The sequence below is a fragment of the Cetorhinus maximus genome, chromosome 23, assembly GCF_964194155.1.
Source record: "Cetorhinus maximus chromosome 23, sCetMax3.hap1.1, whole genome shotgun sequence".
In the NCBI taxonomy this organism is placed as follows: domain Eukaryota; kingdom Metazoa; phylum Chordata; class Chondrichthyes; order Lamniformes; family Cetorhinidae; genus Cetorhinus; species Cetorhinus maximus.
The window spans coordinates 17,204,848-17,222,049 of record NC_135901.1 but is presented as its reverse complement, the minus strand read 5'-3'; the positions used below and the strand labels follow the sequence as shown (position 1 = coordinate 17,222,049).

General features: G+C 43.6%; 4 protein-coding genes across 5 annotated transcripts in view; 3 read left to right on the top strand and 1 right to left on the bottom strand.

Moving 5' to 3' along the window:
• The window catches only part of LOC144696999 (uncharacterized), a 608,705-nt gene that overhangs the window by 135,224 nt on the left and 456,279 nt on the right, over window positions 1-17,202 (bottom strand). The gene's annotated exons all lie outside the window — the stretch shown is intronic.
• Window positions 1-17,202, top strand: part of LOC144697096 (uncharacterized) — a 470,203-nt gene that overhangs the window by 293,211 nt on the left and 159,790 nt on the right. The window lies entirely within an intron of this gene.
• LOC144697320 (uncharacterized) lies at window positions 46-5,257 on the top strand. 2 transcript variants are annotated; one of them, XM_078569299.1, is made up of 2 exons: window positions 46-257; window positions 4,257-5,257. In XM_078569299.1, exon 2 carries the CDS (start codon window positions 4,598-4,600, stop codon window positions 4,991-4,993), a length of 396 nt encoding a protein of 131 aa, XP_078425425.1. In that variant the 5' UTR covers window positions 46-257; window positions 4,257-4,597; the 3' UTR covers window positions 4,994-5,257. The 2 variants fall into 2 exon arrangements, with proteins under 2 accessions (XP_078425425.1, XP_078425426.1); XM_078569300.1 differs by lacking the exon at window positions 46-257 and adding an exon at window positions 2,900-3,039.
• Window positions 12,010-17,202, top strand: part of LOC144697854 (uncharacterized) — a 44,136-nt gene continuing 38,943 nt past the window's right edge. Inside the window, exons 1-2 of the mRNA XM_078569829.1 lie at window positions 12,010-12,117; window positions 13,941-14,059. The gene's annotated coding sequence lies outside the window, so the exon portion shown is untranslated. The remainder of the gene's footprint in view (window positions 12,118-13,940; window positions 14,060-17,202) is intronic.

Below are 17,202 nucleotides of genomic sequence, written 5' to 3'. Positions count from 1 at the left end.
CTGGCGCATGCGCAACCGCCGTCTTTATAGCGACAGGGCGCAGGCGCAGGCGCGGCCATCCTCGGACCGGATGCAGGAAGAAAATATGTTGTGAATTTCGATCCTGGATTCACAGTGAAACTTCCCTGGAAACTCCTTTTACAGGAGTTAGAACAGGAGGATTCCCAAGCGGGAACCTCAAACCAAATATCATGTCATGATCTGACAGTTACCTGATTCATCAGGACCTGAATATCATCGCCCTCTGAATGTGGAAGGTGAAATGTCTGTGGGCAAAGATTTCAGATATTAGAGAGACTGGGAAACTTTTAATGATCTTTTCATCTTTTAATGATTACATCGATCTCATTGGGAATGTTGAAGAATTTGTTCTATGCAGGCAAATTACCTCGTGTGCTTATATAAACATACTTGGCAGCTAAAATGGGCAAACCATTGAGCTGTGTTATTAGTGAGAGTTACAGTCCCAGTTTTGGGTAAAGTTTGTTGTCCATGTTGCAATTCATTCAGTCCGCTGTGTCCGTAATGACCAACTAGTAGTCATCCAGCCAGATCCCAATTTCCAGTTCTTGGTCCGTAGCCTTGCAGGTTACATCACTTCAAGTGTACATCCAAATACCTAGAGCCGTAGAGCTATACAGCACAGAAACAGGCCCTTTGGCCTATCATGTCTGGCCCGGTCATCAAGCCCCTATCTGCTCTAATCTAATTTTCCAACACTTGACCTGTAGCCCTGTATGCTATGACATTTCAAATGTTCATCTAAATACTTCTTAAATGTTTTGAGGGTTCCCACCCTTTCAGGCAGTGAGCTCCATATACCCCCCACCCTCTGGATGAAAAGATTTTTCCTCAAATCCCTCTAAAGCTCCTGCCCCTTACCTTAAATCTATGCCCCCTGGTTATTGACCCTCCACTAAGGGGAAAAGTTTCTTCCTATCTACCCTATCTATGGCCCACATAATTTTGTACACCCCAATCAGGTCCCTCCTCAGCCTTCTCTGTTCTAATAAAAATAACCCCAGCCTATCCAGTCTCTCTTCATAGCTGAAACATCCAGCCTAGGCAACATCCTGGTGAATTTCCTCTGCACCCTCTCCAGTGCAATCATATCCTTCCTACAGTGTGGCGACCAGAACTGCATACACTACTCCAGATGTGGCCTAACTAATGCTTCATACAGCTCCATCATAATGTCCCTGCTCTTGTATTCAATGCCTTGACTAATAAAGACAAATATCCAATATGCCTTCTTAACCACGTTATACACCTGTCCTGCTGCCTTCAAAGATCTATGGACATGCACACAAAGGTCCCTCTGATCCTTTCTACTTCCTAAAGTCCTATCATTCTCATGTACTCCCTTGCCTTGTTAGTCCTCCCAAAATGCATCACCTCACATTTTCAGGATTAAATTCCACTTGCCACTGTTCTGCCCATCTGACAGCCCATCTATATTGTCCTGTGGTCTAAAGCTTTCCTCCTTGCTATTTCCCACACCACAGATTTTCATTTCATCTGCGAACTTACTGATCATAGCTCCTAGATTCATGTCTAGATCATTAATGTACACTTTTTAAATGTTATGAGGGTTTCTGCATCTACCATCCTTTCAGGCAGCGGGTTACAGCTCCCCACCACCTTCTGGGTGAAAAAGAATTCCCTCATATCCCCTCTATACCTCCTACTTCTTTCCCTTATCATGGACCCCTCAACCAAAGGGAATAGTGCCTTCCTATCCAATCTATCTAAAACCCTCATAATTTTATACATTTCCTTTAAGTCTCCCCTCAGCCTCCTCTGCTCCAAAGAAAACCACCCCAGCCTATCCAATCTTACCTCAGAGCTAAAATTCTCCATTCCTGGCACATCTTCTTATATCCCCCCTGTACTCTCTCTGGTGCGATCACATCCTTCCTGTACTGTACACAGTACTCTAGCTCTGGCCTAACTAGTGTTTTATGCAGTTCAAGTAGAACCTTACTGCTCTTATATTCTATGCCTTGGCTAATAGGGGTAAATATCCTGTAGGCTTTCTTAATCACCACATCTACCTGTCCTGCTACCTTCAGGGATCCGTGGACATGAACTCCAAGATCTCTCTGTTCCTCTACAATTCTCAGTATCCTTCCATTTATCATGTAATCCTTTGCCTTGTTTTCCCTACAGCTTTCTTCCTCATTATCAAACACACAACCATTTTTGTATCATCAGCAAACTTCCTGTTCATGTCCATTAGATTGGAAAATAGCAAATATAACTCCTTTATTCAAAAAGGGAGGGAGACAGAAAGCAGGAGGCTATAGATCAGTTAGCCTAACATCTGTCATAGGGAAGATATTAGACGCTATTATTAACAATGTTATAGCAGGGCACTTAGAATAATTCAAGGCAATCAGGAAGAGTCAACATGGTTTTGTGGAAAGGAAATCATGTTTAACCAATTTATTGGAGTCCTTTGAAGGACTCACATGTGCTGCAGATAAAGGGGACGCAGTGGATGTACTGTACTTAGATTTCCAGATGGCATTTGGTAAAGTGCCACATTAAAGTTTATTACAAAAAATAAAAGATCTTGGTGTAGGGGGTAACATATTGGCATGGATAGAAGATTGGCTAGCTAACAAGAAGCAGAGAGTTGGCATAAATGGGTCTTTTTCTGGTTGGCAGAATGTAATGAGTGCTGTGCCATAGGGATCAGTGCTGGGGCCACGCCTATTTACAATTTATATAAATGACATGGATGAAGGAACCAAAGCAATGGTTTCTAAATTTGCTGACAACACAAAGATAGGTAGGAAAGTAAATTGTGAAGTGGACATAAGTAGGCTACAAAGTGAAATAGATAGGTTAAGTGAGTGGGCAAAGATCTGGAAAATGGAGTATAATGTGGGTAAATGTGAAATTGTTCATTTTGACAGGAAGAATAAAAAAGAAGCTTATTATCTAAATGGTGAGAGATTGCAGAACTCTGAGATTCAGAGGGATCTGGGTGTCCAAGTGCATGAACCAGAAAAGGCTGGTGTGCAGGTACAACAGGTAATTAGGAAAGCTAATAGAATGTTAGAATTTATTGTGAGGGGAATTGATTACAAAAGTAGTGAGGTTATGCTTCAGTTGTACAGGGCATTGGTGAGACCACATCTGTAGTATTGTGTACAGTACTGATCTCCTTATTTAAAGAAAGATGTAAAAGAAAGATGGAAGCAGTTCAGTGAAGGTTTACTAGACTAATACCAGGAATGTCTTATGAGGAAATGCTGGACAGGTTAGGCTTGTATCCACTGGAATTTAGAAGAGTAAGAGGTGACTTAATTGAAACGTTTATGATCCTGAGGTGTCTTGACAGGGTGAATGTGGAGAGGATGTTTCTTCTTGTTGGAGAATCTAGTCACCGTTTAAAAATAAGGGGTCGCTCATTTAAGACGGAGATGAGGAGAAATTTTTTCTCTCAGAGGGTTGTGAGTCTTTGGAGCTGTCTTCCTCAAAAGGCAGTGGAAGCACAGTCTTTGAATATTTTTAAGGCAGAGCTCGATAGGTCCTTGATTAACAAGGGTGTGAAAGGTTATCGGGGGTAGGCAGGAATATGGGGTTGAGGTTACAATCAGATCAGCCATGATCTTATTGAATGGCAGAGCAGGCTTGAGGGGCTGAGTGGCTTACTCCTGCTCCTAATTTGTATGTTCGTATTTAAGTCTGACTCAATTATATAAACCACGAATGAAGGAGCCAATACTGAGCCCTGTGAAACCCCACTGGAAACAGCCGTCCATTCACAAAATACCACCCATCGACCATCATAATCACTTCCTGCCATTGAGCCAATTTTGGATTCAACTTGTATTCAACTTGTAACTTTCTCTGGGATCCCATGAGTTTTTATTTTTCTGCCCAGTCTGCCATTTGGGACCTTGTAGATGTGGAGAGAATGTTTCCATTTGTCGGAGAATCCACAACTAGGAGCCAGAAATACAAGATAGTTACTGATAAATCCAAGAGGGAAATAAGGAGAAATATGTTTACTCAGAGTGGTTAGAAAGTGGAACTCACGACCACAGGAAGTGGTTATGGCAAAAAGCTAAGATAATTTCAAAAGGAAACTAGATGAGTACATGAGAGAAAAAGGAATAGAAAGATGAACTGAAAGACTGAGCTGAGTTAGATGGAATGGAAGGGGAAGCGTGTGGAATGTAAACACCAGCACACACTAGTTGGTCCAATGGCCTCTTTCTATTCTATATTTTCTCTTTTTACAGGCTTGGAGTGTCAAAGGGAAACTAAAACCAATTATCAAGATCTGTCAAAGCCACTCAATTCATCAGGACCTGAATATCATCGGCCCTTGAATGTAGAAGCAGAAATGTTTGTCTGTTCTGTCTGAGGAAAAAATTTCAAGCATCAGCGTGACTGGAAAAGACACCCACACACTCGAGTGAAAGTGTTCCAGTGTACTGACTGTGGAAAGAGCTTTGACCAGTTACACAGCCTGAAAAAGCATCATACCATTCACAGTGAAGAGAAATTGTACACGTGTACTGTTTGTGGACAAGGCTTTAATTGATCACCTAACCTGGAGAGACACAAGGATGACCGCACCATGGGGAAACCATGGAAATGTGGGGACTGTGGGAAGGGATTCAAATACTCATCCCGGCTGGAAACTCATCGACACACTCACACTGCGAGGAGACCGTTCCCCTGTTCCATGTGCCCAAAGGGATTCGCTCGGTCATCCGACCTTCTAAGGCACCAAATCACTCACACTGAGGAGAGGCCATTCACCTGCTCCATGTGTTGGAAGGGATTCATTAATTCATCCGACCTTCGGATACACCAGCGAGTTCACACGGGGGAGAGGCCGTTCACCTGCTCTGCCTGTGGGAAGGGATTCAGTCAGCCCACCTGCTGGCCCACCAGAGAGTTCACACTGGGGAGAGACCATTCTCCTGCTACGACTGTGGGAAAGCATTCATCCATTCATCCCATCTGCTGAGACACCAGCGAGTTCACACTGGGGAGAGGTTGTTTACCTGCTCTGAGTGTGGGAAAGGGTTCACTCAGTCATCCCACCTGGTGAGGCACCAGCGAGTACACAAGTGACTGCAGGGGTTGGATTCTGCTGTGATTGCAGCTGTTAATCACATCCAGGACTGGACCATGTTCATTCTGAGAGTTGGTGTTCCTTTCTGCCGATAATAATTGCACTGAAGTTTAATATTCTGGTTATATATCAAATAAATCAGCTGTGTTAAACTCATTGTTGTAGATTTTTGTTTTTCCCACCTGAGTGTTTAACATCACCTGGCTGGAGCTCAGAAAGAACAAACTGGGGGAGGATCATACGGCCGGAACAGAACTTCAACCTGGACACAGTCCAGGAGCACGATGACCATCCACACGTTGTTCCTGTTGGATAAAATCAAACACTGCATTTATTCTCCGTCTAGTTATCTGACTTTCCATTTTATACAGTTTACACTGATCTCCATGGTAACACACATATTGCGTTTCCTTCTCTCGTTACTGAATACTCAATCTAAGACTTGTTTCTCCCAATTTATGTAGAACGCCGTATGGACCTTCCCAAGTAGCTCCCCCATTTAACAATATTTTTAACGTCACTTCATCTCCCATTGAACAGTTTATGTAACAGGTGGGGTGTTTCTCCCTGGAGGTGTTGAGATGGGCAGCACCATCTTCTCCATTGCCTGTAGCAGGGAGAATGCTGAGGTTTGTTGGAGGTTCTGGAGAAACTGGTCCTGAGTCTGTTGAGTAGCCATGGGGTGTGGGACCCGGTGGGAAGCACGATCTGGATTGGACAATGAGCTGTGACCGGGGAGTGAACAGGAGTGGAGTGAATGGTCATTAAGACACCAGGTGGGGCAGTGACCCAGTCATTGGGCTTGATCAGATCATCAGCTCCGTTCATGACAGCTTTTTCAGTGTCGTTTCTCCAGAGTGATTAAACATCTTGACCATCCCACTAGAGTCTGGGCGGTAGGGGATGCAGAAATGTTGATACACACCCACAAGATGACACAGCTGCTGTATTGCCTCTGCTGTGAAATGAGAACCATTATCACTCTCTATCTTTTTCAGAAAGCTCCATCTGGTAAAGATCTGTTCCCACAAAGTTTTAGCTGTAGGTGACTGCATCATTTATACAGACAGGGAAAGCTTCAATCCACCATGTAAACATACCTATAACTACCAGGATATACCGGTCCCCTCCTTTTACTGTGTGTAATAGGCCTGTATAATCAAACTGCAATATTTTCCACGGAACATCATTCAGATGGGATATGTCCATTGGGATCTTTCACTTCACAGGTCTAGATTAATTTGGACACAGATGAGACACAGGTTCAGGTGGTGATGGATGTCCTGGTGCATTGAGAACTCAAGGAAAGAGAAACGTGCCCCAATTTGATCCATAAACAAAATTAATTATTTTCTAAGACATTAAGGTGTGACCCAATTCAAATTAGAGCCATTCTTGTGATAGGAATGTTGAGGCCATGATCAGATCACCAATCATCTTATTGAATGGCCGAGCTGGCTCGAGTGGCCTAACCCTAATTCATATGTTCGTATCATGTATAATGGGGGAGACCTTACTTGCTGTGAGTGATGAGGGAAAGTCTTTCCTATGGTGCCTAGCCTCTTTGGCCATAATCACAATGATTGTATTTTGGGTGGATCGCAAGGAATCCCCTCTGGAGCAGCTTTCCTAGTGAGTCAGTCTGTCTGGTTATTACCATCACCCTCTTCACTAACCCCTGCCGCTAATGCACCTTCACCCTACAAATAGCAACTTGTCCTGGTCACTTACCAGCAATATCTCAAATCATTCGGAGTTTGAAATGGTGGGTGAGAGTTTTCCTTTTTGCTGTGGAGAGGCTGTGTTTTTGTTGCCGGAGAAGTAGGTTTACACTAAGGGAGTTACAAATAAAGGAGCTTTCAGAATAGTTGGTGATTCTCTCAGTAAGAGCTTGAAGGGCTGTGATCATAATAACCTCAGCTTTCTGGGCTAAATATTGTGGTGGGTGTTTAATAGGATACTATGGCAGTCATGGGGAAGTAAAGACACAGCAGGAGTCTGATACGGTCCTTGTATTTTTTTCTTCATTCATGGGATGTGGGCTTCGCTGGCTGGGTCAGCGTTTTTGCCAATCCCTAGTTGCCCTTGAGAAGGTGGTGGTGAGCTGCCTTCTTGAACCGCTGCAGTCCATGTGGTGTAGGTACACTCACAGTGCTGTTAGGAAGTGAGTTCCAGGATTTTGACGCAGCGACAATGAAGGAATGGTGATATATTTCCAAGTCAGTGACGTGGAGGGGAATTTCTAGGGGGAGGTGTTCCCATCTATCTGTTGCCCTTGTCCTTCTAGATGGTAGTTGTCGTGCGTTTGGAAGGTGCTGTCTAAGGAGCTTTGGTGAATTACTGCAGTGCATCTTGTAGATGGTACACACTGCTGCTACTGTGAGTCGATGGTGGAGGGAGTGAATGTTTGTGGATGGGATGCCAATCAAGCAGGCTGCTTTGTCCTGGATGGTGTAAAGCTTCTTGAGTGTTGTGGGACCTGCACATCCAGGCAAGTGGGGAATATTCCATCACACTCCTGATTTGTGCCTTGTAGATGCTGGACAGGTTTTGGGGAGTCAGGAAGTGAGTTGTTCATCACAGAGTTCCTAGCTGCTGACCTGCTCTTGTAGCCACAGTAGTTATATGGCTAGTCCAGTTCAGTTACTGGCCAATGGTAACCCACAGTATGTTGATAGCGGGAGATTCAGTGATGGTAATGCCATTGAACATCCAGGAGCGATGGTTGGGTTCATCCTTGTTGGAGATGGTCATTGCCTGGCACTTTTATGGTGCGAATGTTATTTGCCACTTGTCAGCCCAAGCCTAGATATTGTCCAGGTCTTGCTGCATTTGGACATGTATTGCTTGAGTATCTGAAGAGTTGCAAATGGTGCTGAACATTGTGCAATCATCAGCAAATATCCTCAATTCTGACCTTATGATGGAAGGAAGGTCATTGATGAAGCAGCTGAAAATAGTTGGGCCGAGGACAGTACCCTTAGGAATTCCCACAGTGAAGTCCTGGAACTGAGTTGATTGACCTCCAACCACCAAAACCATCTTCCTTTGTGCTAGGTATGACTCCAACCATAAGACCATAAGACGTAGGAGAAAAAGTAGGCCGTTCGGCCCATCGAGTCTGCTCCGCCATTCAATGAGATCATGGCTGATCTGACAATCCTCAATTCCACTTTCCTGCCTTTTCCCCATTACCCTTGTTCCCTTACTGCTAAAAATGTGTCTACCACAGCCTTGAATATACTTAGTTATCCAGCCTCTACAGCTCTCTGCGGTAAAGAATTCCATAGATTCATTACCCTCTTATAGAAGATAATTCCTCCTCATCTTTGTCTTAAATAGGTGACCACTTGCTCTGAGATTATGCCCTCTGGTCCTAGCCTCCCCCACAAGGGGAAACAACCTCTCAGTATCTACCCTGTCAAGCCCCCTAAAAATCTTATACGTTCCAATAAGTTCACCTCTCATTCTTCTAAACCCCAATGAATACAGGCCCACCTACTCAACCTCTCCTCATGAGAAAATCGCTCCATACCCGGGATCAACCTTGTGAACCTTCTCTGGACTGCCTCCAATGCCAGTATATATTTCCTGAGATAAGGGGACCAAACTGTTCACAGTATTCTAGGTATGGTCTAACTCGTGCCTTGTATAATTTTAGCAAGCCTTCCCTATTCTTACTCTTCATTCCTTTTGAAATAAAGGCCAACATTCAATTTGCCTTCCCTATTACCTGCTGAACTGATATGTTAGCTTTGTGGGACTCATGCATGAGCACTTCCAAATCCCTGTGTGTGGTAGCTTTCTGCAGTCTTTCTCCATCTAAATAATATTCAGCTCCTCTAATCTTCCTGCCAAAATGCATAATCTCACACTTTCCCACATTATATTCCACGTACCAAGTTTTTTTCCCACTCACTTAACCTGTCTATATCCCTCTGTGGACCCTTTGTATCATCCTCACCATTTGCTTTCCCACCTATTTTTCTGTCATTTGCAAAGTTGGCGATAGTACATTCACTTCCCACATCTAAGTCATTAATATATATTGTAAAAAATTGTGACCCCAGCACTGAAAGGAAGTGGCTGCAGAGATAGTGGAGGCATTGGTCGAAATATTCCAGCACTCACTAGATTCTGGGAGGGTCCCAGCGGATTGGAAAACGTCTAACCTGATGCCCCTGTTCAAGAAGGGAGGGACTATAGGCTATAGGCCAGTCAGCCTAACATCTGTAGCTGGGAAAAAGGTAGATTCCATTATTAAGGAAGAAATAGCAGGACATTTAGAAAAGCTGAACGCAATCAAACAGAGTCAACATGGTTTTGTGACAGGGAAATCATGTTTGACAAATTTGCTAGAGTTCTTTGACGATATAATAAGCATAGTTGATAAAGGGTAACTTTAGTGTATTTAGATTTCCAGAAGGCATTCGACAAGGTGTCACATAAAAGATTATTGCTCATGATGGGAGCTCACGATATTTGGGGGTATTGATTGAGGATTGGTTAACACACAAAAGACAGGGAGTCATGATTAATGGGTCTTTTTTCAGGTTGGAAAGACGTAACTAGTGGAGTGCCACAAGGATCAGTCCGAGGACCTCAATTATTTATGATCTATATTAATGACTTGGTGGAGAGGGCAGAGTGTAATGTGTCCAAACTTGCTGAAGATACAAAAATAGGTGGGAGGGCACATTATGATGAGGACATGAGGAATCTTCAAGCGGATATAGATAGGCTGAGTGAGTAGGCAAAAGCTTGGCAGTTAGAGTTTAATGTAGGAAAGTGTGAGGTTATGCACTTTGGTAGCGAGAGTCAAAAGGCAAACTATTATTTAAATGGAGACACTCCAAAAAAGTGCAGCACAGAAGGATTTGGGTGTTCTTGTGCATGAAACACAAAAAGTTAGCATGCAGGTGCAGCAAGCGATTAGGGAGGCAAATTGAATTTTGGCCTGTATTGCTAGGGTGTTGGAGTTTAAGAATAGGGAAGTCTTGTTTCAACTGTACAGGGTGTTGGTGAGGCTGCGCCTGGAGTACTGTGTACAGTTTTGGTCCCTGTATTTAAGAAAGGATATACTGGCATTGGAGGCAGTTCAGAAAGATTCACTCGGCTGATGCCTGACATGAAGGGGTTAACTTATCAAGAACGGCCAAACAGGTTAGACCTTTATTCATTAGAGTTTAGAAGAATGAGGGGTGATCTGATTGAAACATAAAAAATTCTGAGGGGGCTTGACAGGGTAGATGTTGAGAAGATGTTTCCACTAGAGAGGGAATCTTGAACTAGGGGACACAGTTACAGAATATGGGGTCTTTAAAACCGAGATGTGTAGGAATTTCTTCTCTCAGAGGGTAGTGAATGTCTGGAATTCTGTACCCCAGAAAGTTGTAGAGGGTAGATCACTGAAAGTATTTAAAGATTTTTGAAATACTGGGGAGTTGAGGGCTATGTGGAGCTGGCGTGAAAGAGGAGTTGGGGCCTGGAGCAGATCAGCTATGATCTTATTGAATGGCCTATTCCTGCTCGTATTTCTTATGTTCTTAGGATCCATGTGTCACTCTACTAGTTGCAGGTCGCCATCCTGAAAATGCAGCCCTTATCCCAGCTCTCTGTCTTCTATTAGTTAGCCAATCCTCTATCTATGCTAAAATACTACCCCCAACACCATGGCCTCTTATCTTAATAAGTGGCCTTATGTGTGGTGCCTTATCAAACATCTTTTGGAAATCCAAATATATTACATCCATTGGTTCCCCTTTATCTATCGTGCTTGTTACCTCCTCAAGGAATTTTAATAAATTCGTCAGGCATGATTTCCCCTTCATGAAGCCTTTCTGACTCTGCTTGATTATATTATGCATTTTTAAATGCTCTACTATTACATCCTTTATAATATACTTTAACATTATCCCAGTGAGGGAGGTTAAGCTAACTGGCCTTTTTTTTGTCTCCTCCCTTTGTGAATACAGTGGAGAGTTTTCCCCCGATTCCCATTGACTCCAATGTTACTAGAGCTCCTTGATGCCACACTCGGTCAAATGCGGCCTTGATGTCAAGGGCAGTCACTCTCACCTCATACTGCAACATCACAGGCAACTGGTAGTTGTGAGGCTGCAATCTTTTAATGCCTTTGCTTTGTACTTCAATAATTCATCTACTCCATCCCACTCGGGATACTCCCTTAACTTGGGCTTTATTCATAATGTCACTGTGATATGTGGGGTGTGCAGAATTATTGTAGTAAACTCTACCAGGTACTCTATGGGCTTAACTAACCAGTGAACGCTTGATATTGGCTCAGTACACTGGGCCAGTGACCTTTCCACGGAGGTGAATGTGCCTGAGAAGCACCCAACTGAAAAATCTTTTCCATTCAGCTCGTGCATCACTGCAGCGGATATATATTGTTCTGACAGTGCCAGCAGAGCTGTGGAATTAATTGGATAGATCTTCCGAAGAGCCAGCACAAGCACGATGGGCGAAGTGATTTTCATCTGTTCTTTTGGAACAGTGTATATTCCTCATCCCGTGATCGAGAGAGGAACCAGTGACTATGGGATTGAACGTAGCTAGAATCAGCACCTTCAGGGCAGGAGAGAGGCATGGGAACAAGTGGCAAAAGCTTTAAAATCTCAGTGTATTCCTACAAGAGAGAAGCGGTTTAAGTCACTTTGAGCAATTCGAGTATGGAAGAGCATTTATTCACGAGGATTCATGTGTGTCTTTTTATTAATTGATCTCAATTATTTTCTTTCCCCTCTGGGGGGTTCAATGGTGCTGCTGTTACCCAACATTCCGTTCGGATGTGAATGTGATCTATTAACACTCCAAGAGCCCAGTACGCAGGCGCAGTACTGGACTGTATCTGGAGCATGCGCAGTGTCACTTTGATCAGAGTCCTGCAAGTGCGGGAGAGGATTTTTTCAGCGGGTGAGATTTGATGAGGCGGAGGGAGGAATGGAGCCGGGAGTCGGTGTCGGGAGGGAGTGGCGGCTTCACAAACACCTGAAGTAGGCCGCAAATCCAGAATAAGCCTCTGCAGGTCCCGCGTTTTCAGCTCTGGAACTTTTTCCCGGAAATAGGCCCAATTTAATGGTCGCCATCTTGGTTCAGTGGCCGTCTTGGTGACGGTACAGAGCATGGGCGGGGCTTCATGGCACCGGTGACCAGGAGAGAAAATCATTGGCTCATTGATTTTATTCTCGCGCTGCACACAGGAGATGGTGACTGTCCCGGGTTAATTACCGCCATCGTTTGAAGGGCAATGTGCTGCTGGGCGCACGCGCTGCCATCCTAACAACATCAGAATAAGAACATCAGAACTAGGAGCAGGAGTTGGCCTGTCGGCCCATTGAGCATGATACACCATTCAATGAGATCATGGCTGATCTGATTGTGGTCTTAACTGCACTGCCCGCCCCTTATTTTGATGCTTAAATGAAAAATTTGTCTAACTCGGTCTCAATTAGTCTTTTGGTAGTAAAGAACTTGAGTGTTGCTGTAAAAAGAGACATGTGGAAGCTTTTCATCTTGTACTCATCGGGGCACTTCGCAAGAATACCAATGTAAGGAAAAACAACTATATATACTGTATGTAAAGAGAATGCTGATTGGTTGGCAAGTGGACTCTGATTGGTAGAGGCGTTGCTATGCAAAATGCACTAGTGATGGTGACTGACAGTTAACTGCAAAGCATTGTTTGAAATTTGAACCAGTTTGACCCTGATTGGTCAAGGCATTGTCCTGAGGAATGAGTCAGCAAATGGCTGTCACTTATTTTGTTTAGCTGAAACAGGCGCAATGTGTGTATATGTTTTTTCTTTCTGCAAAGAACAGAGCCCTATAATATATGTAGCTTCCAGTACATGCAAATGCACCACACTGCAAGCCCAACTAAGAATCTTAAATTGGTTATCAATGTAATTTTTAGCACACTGACGATTATTTAGCAAATGTTGTCCAATCACGGAATCACATCTAATATTGGACACTGTTTTGAGCTTTGCAAACACAGGCTGGTTGGGTATGGTCTGTTTGCAATGCTTGGCAGTTAACTGTCAGTCACTATCACTGGTGCATTCTCCATGGCAATGCCTCTACCAATCAAAGCCTACTTGCCAACCAATCAGCACTCGCTTTGCATGCAGTATATATAGTTGTTTTCCCCTTATATTGGTATTCTTGCCAGCTGTCCTGTTCAGTGCAAGATGAAAAACTTCAACATGTCCCTTTTTTTTTAGCAATACTCAACTTTGCATCTATTCAATAACCAGACCTCCACTCCTTGCTGGGGAAGAGAGTTCCACAAACTAATGGATGCCTGAGAGAAGAAATTTCTCCTCACTTCAGTCTTCCGCATCTCAGTCAAAATTATTGACAACCTTTATTTTTAAATTGTGCCTCTTTGTTCCATATTCTCCCATGAGGGGAAAAAGCCCTCTCAGGATCCACCCTGTTAAGTGCCCTCAGAATCTTACAGGTTTCAATAAAATCACCTCTCATTCTTCGAAACTCCAATGAATACAGACCCACCTTGCTCAACCTTTCCTCATGAGGCAAAGCCTCTCATTCCAGGAATCAGCCTAGTGAACCTTCTCTGAACTGCTTCCAATGCAAATATGTCCTTGCTTAAGTTATCTTGGACCAGGCAGCAGGAGGAGAGAATATTGTGAATTTCTATCCTGGACTGACAGTGATGGATTCTGGAACCCCTTTTACAGGGGTTAGGATGGGAGGATTTACACACAGCAAACTCAAATCAAGAGAAATGTTTGTCTCTTCTGAATTTGTACCTGCATCTGACACTTATGACTTTTGTAATCTCCTTTTACAGAGAGCTAGAAGATTTGAAGTCTGTGAGATTTTTCTCTGACTCCAATGCTTCTGATATCTTTCCAGCTGCAGGCTCCAGCAGGAGATTTTAAATTTGAAAACAGTGAAATTGTTTCAGGGGTGAGTATTATTGAACATTCATCGACAATTTAGAGCTTTTACTGCTGCGCTCTGGTCCCATGTCTCTGAGGCTGGTGTGGCTCCTTTACTGTGGATCTGAATCCATGTCCATCCATTGCTCTGCTTCACCCCTACCCTTCACAATCACCTCTCTACCGTTGTATGGCTCCATCTGCCTCTAATGATGGGTGTATTTTAACCATGTTTAGTATTTTACTGTTATTTTCACCAACTGTGTCTAAATGAGGCTTCCACTGCTGCCCATCCCCCCAGCTATTCACTGTTGATTTACCAGCTTTATCTTCCCATGGCCAGGAATTATTTTTCCTGCACTAGAGTTCATTTCTCTCCCACTTCTGAGCTTATATTGACTGTCAAATTCTGCTTCATTTGTATTCCCCATAATTCATTCTGTACACCCTGAAATGTTAACTCTTTCTCTTTCCACAGTTACTGCCTGACCTGCTGAGTATTTCTAGCACTTGCTCTTTTTATTTCAGATTTCCAGCAGCTGCAGTATTTTGGTTTGGTTTTATTGCAGGCATTTCTCACAGAACCGAGTCTGGGAACAGAGATGAACCAATTAAGAACGGATTTGTATTTGGGTGGGTGTTGATTGGAGAGGTTGGTCCCTGGCCTCCAGTGTTAGTCTTTTTCATGCAGCCATAGAATGATTACAATACAGGAGGCCATTTATCCTGTCATTCCTGTGCTGGGTCTGTGCAACCGCAGATCAGCTAGTCCCACTCCCTGCCCTTTCCTCATAGCCCAGCTTTTTCTCTTCAGGTACTTATCCAATTTTATTTTCAAAGCCTTTGCTGTATCAGTTTGAGTTGGAGTGGAGATGGAGGAGAAGCTGCTGGGTTTAACCACAAGGACCTAGCAATTTCCAACGTGAAATTGTCAAAGGGAGGTAGGTTCTGGGGAAGATGAGGTTGTTGAGCAGACACTGGCCATGAAATGTAAAAGATCATTGTTTTAGGAACAAATATTTCTGTAGATGCTTTTAATCTATTCTATAAATGCATAATTATAAAATTTATTCTGGGGATTTGGGCGTCACTAACAAGACCAGCAGCAGATATTTCCCAACCCCAGTTACCTGTGGAGAAGATGATGTTTGACCTTCTTGAAGCACTGCAGTCCGTGTGGTGAAGGTGCTCCCACAATGATGTTAGATAAGGAGTTACAGGTTATTCACCAGTGATGAAGAAGAAACAATGATATATGTCCAAATCAATAACAACAATATTGCAACTTTAATGTAACAAAATGTTCCAAGGCATTTCCCAGAAATATTACAAAGCAACATTTGACACTGAGCCACATAAGGAGATATTAGGGCAGGTGACCAGAAGCTTTGTCAAAGAGGCAGGCTTTAAGGACTATCTTAAAGGGAGAAATTGAGGTAGAGAGGCAGAGAGGTTTAGGGAGGAAATTCCAGAGCTTACGGCCTAGGCAACTGAAGGCACGGCCACCAAACAGTTAAAATAGGAATGCTCAGGAGGTTGGAATTAGATAAGCACAGATATCTCAGAGGGTCATGAGACTGATGGAGATTACAGAGACAGGGAGGGGCCATGGAGGAATTTGAAAATAAGGATGAGAAATTAAAAATTTAGATTCTTCTTAACCAAGAACCTTTGTCGGTCAGCGGGCACAGGAGTGATGGGCGAGGAAGACTTGGTGTGAGTAAACACAAGGGCAGCAGAGTTTTGGATAGCCTCAAGATTACAGAGAGGTTGAATGTGGGAGGCTGGCACGGAGTGCCTTAGGATAGTTAAGTCTAGAGGTAACAAAGGAATGGATGAGAGTTTCAGCAACAGGTGAGCTGAGACTAGGGCAGAGTTGGGCGATGTTACTAAGGTGGAAACAGGCCGTCTGGGTGATGATGAGGATGTGTGGTTGTAAGCTTTTTTCATTATTCATTCATGGAATGTGGGGTTGCTGGCTAGGCCAGCATTTATTGCCCATCCCTGATTGCCCTTGTTCAGAGGGCAATTAAGAGCCAGTCACATTGCTGTGGGTCTGGAGTCACACGTAGGCCAGACCAGGTAAGGACAGCAGATTTCCTTCCCTAAAGGACATTAGTGAACCAGATGGGTTTTTTTTGTAGTAAAAACCCATCTGGTTCACTAATGTCCTCTAGGGATGGAAATCTGCATTCCTTGTACTGGTCTGGCCTACATGTGACTCCAGACCCACAGCAATGTGGTTGACTCTTAACTTAGGGATGGGCAATAAATGCTGGTCTAGCTAGCGATGCTAACATCCCATGAACAAATAATTTTAAAAAAGAGCTCATCTTGGGGTGAAATATTACACTAAAGTTTTGAACAGTCTGGTTCAGCCTCAGACAGTTGCCAGTGAGAGAGATGAAGTCAGTTGTTAGGGAATGGAGTTTGTAGTAGGGACTGAAGACAACACTTTCAGTCTTCCCAGTATTTATATGAAAGAATTTTCTGTTCATTCAGTACTGGATGTCAGACCAGTCAGGAGAGTGTGTGGCTTCAAGGGGAACTTGGAGAGTTGGTGTTCACACACACCGGCTACCCTGGTCCTTCTAGGTGCTGGAGGCTAGTGGTTCAGGAGATTTGTCAAAGTTATGGTCGAGTAGTAGGTATATAAAATCCCTCTTCAACTGCTGCCTCTCCTACTTCTCTCTCTCTCTCTCTCCTTCCATAGAGACCAGAGTCTTGCATTGACCCGGTCTGGGTGGAAGGTTCCATTAATAAGAACTAGGAGCAGGAGTAGGTTATTCAGCCCCTCGAGCCTGCCCCGCCATTCAATACGATCATGGCTGACCTCATTTCGGCCTCAACTCCAATTTCCCGCCCACTCCCCATAACCATTCAACCCGTTACTAATTAAAAATCTGTCTATCTCCTCCTTAAATTTATTCAGCGCCCCGGCATCCACTGCACTCTGAGGTAGTGAATTCCACAGATTCACGACTTTGAGAAAAGTAATTCCTCCTCATCTCTGATTTAAATCTACCACCCCTTAGCTTAAAACTATGGCCTCTTGTTCTAGAATGCCCCAGAAGAGGAAACATCCGCTCCACGTCTACTTTGTCTAGCCCCTTTAGCATCTTATATACCTCAATTAGATCTCCACTCATCCTTCTAAACTCTAGCGAGTAT

Coding starts and splice junctions, on each gene's coding strand:
- LOC144697320 (XM_078569299.1), top strand. CDS start 4,598: ATGGGGAAACCATGGAAATGTGGGGACTGTGGGAAGGGATTCAAATAC.